Source organism: Haliotis rufescens, unplaced genomic scaffold, assembly GCF_023055435.1.
Source record: "Haliotis rufescens isolate VD_foot unplaced genomic scaffold, xgHalRufe1.0.p SCAF_17, whole genome shotgun sequence".
NCBI lineage: Eukaryota > Metazoa > Mollusca > Gastropoda > Lepetellida > Haliotidae > Haliotis > Haliotis rufescens.
The window spans coordinates 23,735,743-23,747,237 of NW_025963857.1; the positions used below are offsets into that span (position 1 = coordinate 23,735,743).

The window sequence follows — 11,495 nt, forward strand, 5'->3', positions numbered from 1 at the left end:
CCGGCGATAACATTGCGTAAGTCATAAAATACATCGGACACACGTGTCTTAAATGTGATCCGCTGTGTTGATCCCTGTATATGTTTACCTCTATGTTGCAATCGGCCGGAAACGGGGCGTACTCACAACACCCACATATATTACACCTTGCATTTGCCACAACACACAGATCAATTCAACATGGCGTCCCTGTGTCGATGTATGTTGTTGATGTCTCTCTGGTTATTCCACGTAAACGGATTTACACCTCGCCTTTGTAAGTAGGAAAAGCTGGAATATATATGGGAATAATATTAAATTCTTTACTAATGTATTGACAATAATATTCTATTTTGTATTGAAAACCAAATTAGATGTGCCGCGCCAAAATATAGTTAAATGGGATTTGAAACTCTTTAACTCTTTTGGATGTATCTCTGGGTATGACAAGCATAATTATTTTGTGGTCGACAAGGGTGGCCCAGCTGTCTATTGTGCTGCCATTCGATATGCAGAGTCGCGTCCCTTGGGCACACCAGAAACCCATGATAGATGGTTCGAATCCCGGTTCATCATGATTATGTATCTAGCTTTGTCAGCTCTGTACCTATGGACTCGTATAAGGGTATTGGCATTTTACATGATCCGTGTTAGAATAGTCTCCAGCAACCCGGTTGTCGTAGTAGGCGACTATGCTTGTCGTAAGAGGCGACTAACGAGACCGGGTGGTCAGGCTCGCTGACTTGATTGATGCATGTCATCATATCCGAATTGCGTCCATCGGAGATCATGATATCAATCACAGGATTGTCTGGTCTACACTCGATTATTAGCAACCCATAAATATGATTGCGCATAACGGAAATCGCTATATCAGTGGACTGATCTTCATCAATCACATTGTTATTGAACAGTGAGTTCAATTAAGTTCATAAATACCTACTTGACCGTCGCCATCATTAGTTGTCAATTAGATGGTACCCGTGAAGATCCGGGGTAGAATAGGTCTACAGCAACCCATGCTTGCCATAAAAGGCGACTACGCTTGTCGTAAAAGGCGACTAACGGGATCGGGTGGTCAGGCTCGCTGGCTTGGTTGATGCAGGTCATCGATCCCAATTGCGTGGATCGATGCTCATGATATCAATCACTGGATTGTCTGGTCCAGACTCGATTATTTTACAGACCGCCGTCATATAGCTGTAATATTGCTGAGTGCGGCGTAAAACAACAAACCAAACCAACCAATTCCATGGTGCTGTTGTGATTAACCGAATCATTGACAGACTATATGGACCAGCAATGTACGACATCGCTCACGGTGAACAAGGACCTGCGGTTGAAGCTGACACAATATGACAACACGTACCTGCAAATGGGCATGAACTGCTTCCTGATGTTCGATGCCAAAACACCAGGGGATAGACTTATGGTGACGATCAGATCTCTCCACACAAAGTCGTCGAACTTATGTAGCAAGAACAGCGGACAACGATGCGAATTTCATGAATGGTAAATAAGACATAGCGTCAGTGTCATTTCTTTGATCCACTGGATATCAGTTGAGGAACATTATATTCTTTAATTTGAACCTTGTAAATTCTGAATATGTGTCTCAAAATATTCAATTGTTTATAAAAGGCAAAACAGTGATGAACATAATATGAATGGATTACTGAAGAACAGTGACATGATATGATAGCACCAGGTGATCGTGAAAAGGTTGAGCATGGCCTGTCCTACCCGTAGCACCCGCCACATACATGTATTTGTTTTATTACAACCGCCAGTCAATTAGGAGATGTAAAAACTCCATATAGAAGTTAAAGTATGGGATAAAATTGCGCGTCATGGTGGCAAGTGACAGGTCATATGTGGAACATCCCTCAGAATGCCTTCCATATATTTCTAGAATTACTTAACCAGGCCGATGATGTAAAGGTTTGATTGAAAAGTGTAAACCGTCGCCATTGTCCTTTCTTTGAAGTAGGCTTCCCTGGATACTAATTTGGGGAAAGCTACATCCTTTGTATGAACCTTGTGAAACATTTAATACAGTGTAAGTAAAATTCAATGAAAAAACGACAGATGTAAAACGAAGTACACACGTGCATGACAACGCGAGGGTCAATGAAAATCTGGGGACTTCATGGTTATGCTATGTAAACAAATGACACCTGTGAAATAGATAGTACATGGACATTTTACGAAGATTTGAAAAGCGTCATACGAGTGTTGATCAAAAGTTTTGTGGTCAGCTGGGTTACTGTGTTCAAGGCCTCAGCATAACAATCAAAATGTTTCATGGTAGACATGTGGAGAACATTTCCAAGTTTGACGCATGACGCAACAATGATGTCCGATGCAATTCCTTATTTGGACCATATGTGTTTTTAGTCGGGTGAACAACTAACTTGCCCTTGTATGTATTTGTGACGGGTGCCACAGTTTGGACAGTTTGGTGTCATGACTTTTTGATAGTGATTCATAAATACATGCTTATGATATAGCCGGAATTGTTCTTTTGACTCCGCTTTTCAACAAATCAAATGCGCTATCGTGTCACTGAAAATTCTTGTCCATCGATCACTGGATTGTCTGGTTTGTCTGACAGTCCGCCGTCGTATGGCAGGAGTTCTGATGAGCTGCGTTAGGCAACAAATACTTACTTTTTAATGCAATGTTTGTGACTTCCGGATGCTACCGGTAGGGCAGGACATCTTACCATCGCCCAACAGAATCTGTTTCGGTGACAGTTATTCTTTGACGTTGACGTTTTATGTTTAAGATTATGGAAAAAACGTTTGTAAGATATTCTTTTTCAGGAGCTTCTGGTGACTGTGGTATCGTGGACAATACTGTCTATACAGCACCTACTGGGTCTATGAGCTTTAGATTTAAGACTGACTACGTTACCCAAACTGGCCAGTTCGACATCCTTGTGACGGCATTCTGTGAGTAAAAAGGGTTTTTATATATGTTTTCTAATAAAAACAGTCCTCAAACATTTGGGGGGCACGGGTGGTCCAGTTGTCTAAGGCGCCGCGATTCGCTGTGCCGAGTTGCCAGAAACCTATGATTGTGGGTTCGAATCCCGGTTCGCCCCGATTTTGTTTCTAGGTTTGTGGGCATCATACCCGTGCTCGTGGCTTTCACTGAAGTGGTAAACGTCCGAGACCTGCATCACATCGGGCTTTCCTCCCACATTTAGCTGACACCTCGTGATAAAACTGGAATAATGTAAAAAAAACGGCGTTAAACACAACTCACTCACTCACGTTATACATTTACCTCTTTTGCATGACATGAAAAACGTACTATAGCTGCAATATTTTGGAATCAGATCTTTCTCCAATATGATGTGTTTCTACGTCAAGATCTGTCGACACCTCAACAGAAGGTCGCGTCATGTGAAAGCTGAGATAGACTGGGGCCGTTACGTTTGCAATTATTCGTAAGCTTAGAGTTCAACAAAATTGTTGTTTCTTAACACGGGACACTGATATATGAATACCGACCCCAAGAGACATTGGTCTTGAGCAATTCATACTTGCCGTGACAAACGGGATTGGGTTTTCAGGGTCGCTGATTTGGTTGGTACATGTCATGACAACACAACTTTATAGATCAGACGCTCATGATGTCATTCACTGGATTGTCTGGCCCACTCGATTATTTACCTTCTTCCCGAGGCAAGGGCGTTACATGACTATATAACTAGGCTTGAATTTCCAGGCTCGATCGTAGCGCCACCAGGGGCTATTACGAGTTATGTCCCTTCTGTGTTCCTCCTATTGACCAATCAGATTATATCTCTCATATCACTTGCATTTGCTTCAAACAAAATGGCGGCTCCCATTCAAGACGATCTGCTCAATAATCAAGATCTATATTTTACGAAAACGGGTCCAACCCCGCGAAGTGCATCAAATCACTTGAGCACCTTGCTTAAATGCATGAAAGAATTTGCAAAATATCTGTCGACGCCCAGTTGGCGGTACACATGTTTTGCAAATCCTGCAGTCGACCGAAATCTCCACATGAAAGTCCATTTTGTTTAGAAACAGGATGTTTTGTTCGTTCAGCGATTTTGATTGAACTATGCATAGACTCGTTAGTCAAACCAATATGTAACTCCATTATTGCAGCCTAGTTCGGCAAGGGTTGAAACTGGACTTTTATAGTCAGTTAACTCCCTTGCCTCGGGAAGATATTATTTACAGGCTGCAGTTTTATTGATTAAATGTTGGCGTTATAAACAACAAACACACACGAATATCCTTAACATATTTTACTTTTTATCAAAATGAAGTGGATGTGACCTGACTGGATCATCATGTGTGTTATTATTGTTTCATTTTATTAAGTTTCCATTCAAACTTTCATACCCGATCCTCAAGTTGGCTACTTTCTATTTTTCATGAGTTATGTGTCTGTATCTCTCAGCGTTTTATCACATATACAGCTTCAAGTCCATGTTCAAGCCGCCGATTCCAATGTGACAACGACCACTGTGTCAGCAACGACCTAAAATGTAACGGCTTCGACGACTGCGGAGACAACTCGGACGAGAACAGTGGCTGCGACAGCATATTGGGTACAGGCGCCATCGCGGGCATAGCTGTAGGAGCGATAGTTTTTATTGTGATCGTGGTGGTCCTTTCTATCGTCGGCAGGGTGTACAGGAGAAGACACTGCGTTACAGACGTGAGTACTGGTAACAATCTTAAACTGTTGTGGATGTGAAAATGGCAAATCATTGCAACTGGGTACAGGTTCCATGGCGGGCATAGTTGTAGGAGCGATAGCATTTATTGTTATCGTGATGGTCCTTTCCCTCGTCGGCAGGGTGTATGGGAGAAGACTGCGTTACTGACGTGAGTTCAGAAAACAAGATAAAATATGGCAGCTATATTTCGAATGCAGCTGTGAAAATGCGTAAATTGACAAATATTTGACTATCAATAGTTGCAATAGACTTTGTAATGTATAGCATGCCAAGTATGAGGGTTTATGTTACGTGATAAAGATATTTGAAAATTGCACGTTTAAAATTGCACGTATGCAGTTTATGGTAAGATTTGTTCACATGTACGGAATGCTAACATAAAATTTTTATTCACTATCACGTAGCTGTCAGCAAGGCTGGCATTTCCAGTCATATTGTTAACTAAAGTAAACCATAATTTAATCGAAAGTTGTCAGCCAAAGGACGATGAAGGATAAAGGCATTTTGCGTTAAATGTCTAAGTGATATAAAACTTGATGATGGTATATGAAAATTATCAAACATATTCAAAAGCCCTTTTCCTCTTCAAATTTAAGTACATAAGAAAAATATTATACAGTCATGGGTAAATATGCTTCCTGAAAAGCTAAAAAAGTAATAAACAACCGACACATTTGAATATAATGTACACATTTATTTCTGTTCTAAGTCAAAAAGATGCAAGTTCTCATCAGATAACTCTCAATTTCCAAATATTTTGCTCATTTCCTAAATTATGCAGATTCTGTGGACCCAGAAGTGTTCTTCTCGTTGTTCCTTTACATTAAATAGAACACTATGCATTTTCCTGTTACACGCACTTGTAACACCTCACGTTTAAAACATCTATGCTGCATAGGAAACCATATCAATAGCTCTTTCTTGCGGGTCCTGGTGTTAAATCTACGGGTAAAAAATAGTTCTAAGGATCGATCGGAAATGATTTTTTTAAATTGTTTATTGCTCTTGTTTTATTTCTCTGAAGAAATACTTGTTTGTTTTAAACATATTTTATTGACAAATATGGTCAACCGGATTGGGCAAAAGTTATCCAACCTTTCAAAGAAACAAAGAGAATTATATTTACATGAAAAACATAAACAAGTTTATTTTAACATAATGTTTGCAAGAAGAATATAAACTTACATCAAATGCCTATACGAACACATTATACTTGTATATGTAACTGGGGTTTGTGATGGCAATAAGAAGGTCCAACACAGGCTACGGGTGTGAGTCTGTATTGCCTCAGTAGATAATGACACCCTGTAATTATAAAAACAGTAGTATACAGGCTTCATACACATACATATTCAATACAAAACGACCTTTCATTTAATATAAACATAGTCTATATTCTGTACATGAACTTAATAATAATAATCAATGATATATAAAATCATTATCTTAACCCTGAAGTAAACGAACGATTTATCAAGGGCGATAACTCGATCCCGACATTACTTATACGATTACAATATATAGATGGTCCATGGTTCTAAAATACAATGAACATTACAAAAAACAATTACCACTTTGTTGAAACTACTATATTAATGAATTAACTGATATACATTTGGTATGATACACTATTTACAAAATATATTTCGTGACACAACAAACATGTAAATTATCCGTACCCTGTGGGTGACACTGGGGTGTTTGTCCTCTCCAGGCAGCCGCCTTTCGTGGTAGCAATGCAGCTATCAGCACACTCCTATTAACTGAATCAACTATGAGTAAATATAACATATAGAATGCATTTGAGGAAATGTAACCAACTACACACTATCATACAATGATTGACATTGCATACAAATACAGTATTCACACAATTATAAAAATCAACGCATTCACTCAAACTTTCACACTCAGAAAGAAGAAGGATGAAAAGCATTTATAGTGTTTACTTAGCCTTATTCAATTATTAACTTAACAATATGGTGACACAATTACCATACCAGATATAAGCATGTTAATGATAAGGGCTTCCACAGAACTTAGATAACATAAGTTATATTATTATACAAATACATACAGAGATATTAGCTAGCAATTTTATAGATTACTAACCTTAACAATCGAATTATTTATCTAAGATAAATTGTTTCCTGACTTCTGAAATGGTGTTGTGTCCAGTGTGGATGAAAAGTGCAAAGTTTGAACAAGCCAATGAAAACAAGGATTGGGTTAGAACAAAGGGAAGAAACAATGATACAAACATGGACCAACCCAACCACCCTCTACATTATAAGTAAACTAATCCAGAACCCCACAGTAGATATTGAACTAAGAACCTACTTTCCTAACAACTTTAAATAATATTACAAACCTAAAGGACCTCAAATAGATAAAACATGTAAAACAAAACTGTATGTTAACACTTGTGTCTGCCATATATATACACATAAGCCCAAATACACATGCATACACATATATTCATGTACATACGTGTACACAATCTATCTGTCTATCTATCTATCTATCTATCTATCTATCTATCTATCTATCTATCTATCATACATACATACATACATATATACATACATACATACATACACACACACAATACATACATACATACATACATACATACATACATACATACATACATACATACATACACACACACACACACACACATACATACATACACACACACACATACATGCACACACACACACACATACATACACACACACACACATACATACATACATACACACACACACACACACACACACACACACACACACACACACACACACACACACACACACACATACATACATACATACATACATACATACATACATACATTCATATATATTAAGCTGACAGACAGAGACAGACATACCCCTGTCTTCATATATATGCATTCAGTTTATACACTAATATCGTTATTAATTATAAGTGGTCGCAGTGCGATATTCTATACTTATGATAAAGAGTTACTCTAATCTATTAGTTGACAGTATATATTTTTGAACGCTGTTGGAAAAGAGATTATTGTGACCTTCACCTGGAGATTCATCATCTTGTCAATCCAATACTTGTCTGTTTCCCAGACTCACTGTCACGCCAGCCCTCCACCCTGTGCTCACCCACCAACGTGTGCTCCAGCAAGCTACCCTTCTACCTTGTCGTACGGATATTGATACTCACAGCAGTGGACACTGAGTATCAAGTTTACTTCGGCCATTAGGCTAAGGCTCGAATTTCTTGTATTCTTGCTCAGAGTTTAGCCTTCAATTTTAGCTACGTGTGTGATAGTTTTTAACATTTATATTATAGTTTTGATTTCTGAACTGTAACTAAACTGAAGTAACTGAAGTAACTGAGGTCTTCCCCTGCTGAGGGGACAAGAAGTGGACCGGAAACTTTGTACCAATACAGAAGATGTTAGCCATAAGTTTTCCATTTAATTACAATTGTGTAATAAAAAGGTAATTATCCAAATAATTACCATGGTATTTCTTTGCTTAATATATGGGTAAAATCTTCACATCTATCCTTGAATCCTGAATAAGGATATGGCTACGGGTACATAAAGTATTACATGAATGTCAAGCAGGTTTTAGACATGACTATTCTACAATTAATAATGTATTTGTCCTTCAATCTTTGTGTCAAAAGTATTTGAGAAAAAAACACAGGATCCATTCAGCTTTCGTAAGGCATTCGACTTTGTTGCCAGAAATAAGCTATGTAAGGTGTACATGGGAAAATGTTTAGAATTCTAAAAGTTATGTATGACAAGGTCTCAGCTTGTGTTAGTTTCGTACGTTCGGAAACTGAAATATTTACAACATCATGTGGAGTACGCCTGGGATGTATGTTGAGTACTGTTTTATTTTTATTTTTATGAATGAGCTTGTAGATGAAATGAAGAAATGTGGATTGAGGGGTGTTTTTGTCAGGGATGGACTAAACGATATCATACTGCTATTATTTGCAGATGACGTAACACTGAAATGACGGCACTGTAATAGGCCTACAAAGAAAACTTGATATGTTAAAAGGTTTATTGTAACAAATGTGACCTAGAAGTTAACCTGGAGAGGTCATGTATTGTTGTTTTCAAAAATGGCGGATACCTAAGAAATACAGAAAAATGGACTTGTGATGGTAAACATATGAAAGTAGTATCCCACTATAAATGTCTAGGTATTGTCTTCACATCCAGATTAATTTGGTCAAAAGCGTGTGAAACATTAGTACTACAAGTCAGAAAGGCTTCGTTTTCTATTATTACCTTATGAAGGGATTATCCAAACATTTCTCTAAAGGTAGCATCTACAATAGTTGACAGTAAAATAGCTTCCATATTGAAATTTGAGGTTACACTTCTCGTGCAAATGTTTTTACTTTAAACGATATTTATGTGTTAATAAAAAAATATCAACCAATGCTGTACTAGGCGAAGTAGGTAGAACCTACTTATGTGTTAATTATTTTAGTCGTTGTATAAAGGATTGGTGCAGGCTGTTGTATATGGATAGTTATCGATACCCAGAAGCATGTTGTGGCATGTTGAAATCAGAGGATGAAAACGGCAGCAACAACTGGGTAACGCATGTTCATTCGCTGCTATTAGAAACTGGATTTACGTTTGTTTGGATCGCACAGGAGTATGGCAGCATATCAAATTGTATACAGTGTTTAAAGCAAAGATGTAAAGACATAGAAATTCAGAATTGGCATGCTACAATTATTTATTTCTTCATCATTTCTAAACCATTTTTTTACACATAAGTCTGTACTCGAACCAGAGAAATATATTATGGAGAAAGATCTTATCCGCAAATTATTCCGATGTTTGAGCCATAAGTTGGGTATTCAACACTTTCGTTACAATGACAAAGTCAATACTGATTTACTTAAGTGCAAGTAATGTAATCATAATATAATTGAAGATGAATACCATTTCCTTTTAGTTTGTCCATTTCATATGGAAAACAGAAAGTTCTACATACCATGCTACTATTACAAGTATCCATCACGAGCAAAATTTAATCAACTGGTAGCAAGACAAAATGTTAAGCTAACAAAACATATTGCTATATATTTGAAAAGAAATCTGCCTGTATAATGTATCATAAACATTGTTTTGTAAAGTTGTCCCACCAGTCCATGTGCAAAAGCTTATCTCATGCATTGTACTCTTGGTCATGCGGCCTTTGATACCGAATAAACTTCCTCTTCTTCTTCTTCTTCTTTGAATGTTTTTATCACTTACTGACAGTATTAATTCCGACGAAATGAATTCTTATCAAATGATTTGCTACGTGTTTTGGGATTAAAATGAGTGATGTCATATTTCCTCTCAATAAGCCATTAATTATATAAGGTATGTCCATACCAGGCTACATTTGGGCAACTTACCGTTATGTCGAACCCTATAAGCCTGGAAACCGAACTTTCGGTACGCTTACGTATACTGTTTGGACGTATATATACTGAACCGCAGATGGATAGATACATCATAACCCTTATTTGTCCAAACACTGTAAACATACTTTGAGACATATTAAAAAGATGAAACTTGACAAAACTGATCATCAAGGTTGAATTTAAAGTGTCAAATGTTCTTAAAGTGAAACACAACACAAGTCTCTGAGAAAATGGCATCACAAGTCAGTATCTCGTGTGTCCGTCATGTCCATTGATGACTGCCGTGCAACGTCAATACATGGAATAGATGAGGCGGTTGATGATGCCATTCTGCTGGAGGAAGTCTCTTGTTGCTCTCGCAGTGTGGGCACGGGCGTTATCATGCTGAAATACGTGTTTGCGGCGACGTGCCAAATGAGGTATGGCCATTGCCTCTCCCTGGACCGATGTTCTGAACGATCACAGGGCCGACCCTCTGTGCAAGACCAATTCCACCCCACACCATGATGCTCGGACCACCCCCGTGAGAGTCTCTCTCAATAACACAAGCATCCGAATAACGTTCCCCTCTCTCTCTCTCTCTCTCTCTCTCTCTCTCTCTCTCTCTCTCTCTCTCTCTCTCTCTCTCTCTCTCTCTCTCTCATCTGCTGTTGAGATACAGTAACGGCTCTCGCCTGAGAAGAGGTCTCTTCTCCACTGCTGGTGGCGCCAATGCTAGTGCTGTGTTGCCCATTGAAGACGGTCCCGGCGATGACGTGGTGTCAGAATGGGTCCTTGGTGTGGCCTGTGTCAGTGGAGGTGTCTGCTCGTCAATCGTCGACGCACGGTGTCCGCACTAATGTGTGTCGCTGGTGTGTCTCCATGGTCTGCCGAGCACTTTTCCGCAGCAGTAACAAAGCGATCTTGAAGATGCTGTCGCACAATCTGACGAGCCTGACGTCGGGTGGAGACCCTTGGTCGGTCATCTGTAGTGTTGGTGGTCTGGTACCGTTACTGGAGCCTAGTCCTTACGTGGACTTGAAATGCATTGGCTACTTGCCGGGCGGTTTGTCCAGCTTGCAATCGTCCAAGGGCTTGGTGTCGCTGATTTATTGTCAATCTTGGCATGTGGTTGCAATTCAATATCGAATGAATGGTATCCGATCTGGGTGGATTTTTATAGGGCAAGAAATTTGGAGAACGCATGTGCATTTCAATTTGCACGGAACTCACGTACATCGTGTTACCATGGCCGTTGTCGTGATGCGTTTGGGCGATCAGTTTTATTGTCATCTGCTTTGTTTTTTATCATCAAATTTCACTTTTCCGGACAAGGAAATGTTAAATTTTAGAAACCTTGACAAAAATTGTCCAG

General features: G+C 38.8%; 1 protein-coding gene across 1 annotated transcript; it reads left to right on the forward strand.

Annotated features, from left to right (window-relative positions):
- Window positions 1-1,470: 1,470 nt before the first annotated feature.
- On the forward strand, window positions 1,471-9,957 carry LOC124116353 (suppressor of tumorigenicity 14 protein-like). The gene is made up of 4 exons (XM_046477658.2): window positions 1,471-1,491; window positions 2,805-2,933; window positions 4,445-4,686; window positions 7,816-9,957. The coding sequence occupies exons 1-4, from the start codon at window positions 1,485-1,487 to the stop codon at window positions 7,903-7,905; spliced, it is 468 nt and encodes a 155-aa protein (XP_046333614.2). The 5' UTR covers window positions 1,471-1,484; the 3' UTR covers window positions 7,906-9,957.
- Window positions 9,958-11,495: the final 1,538 nt, after the last annotated feature.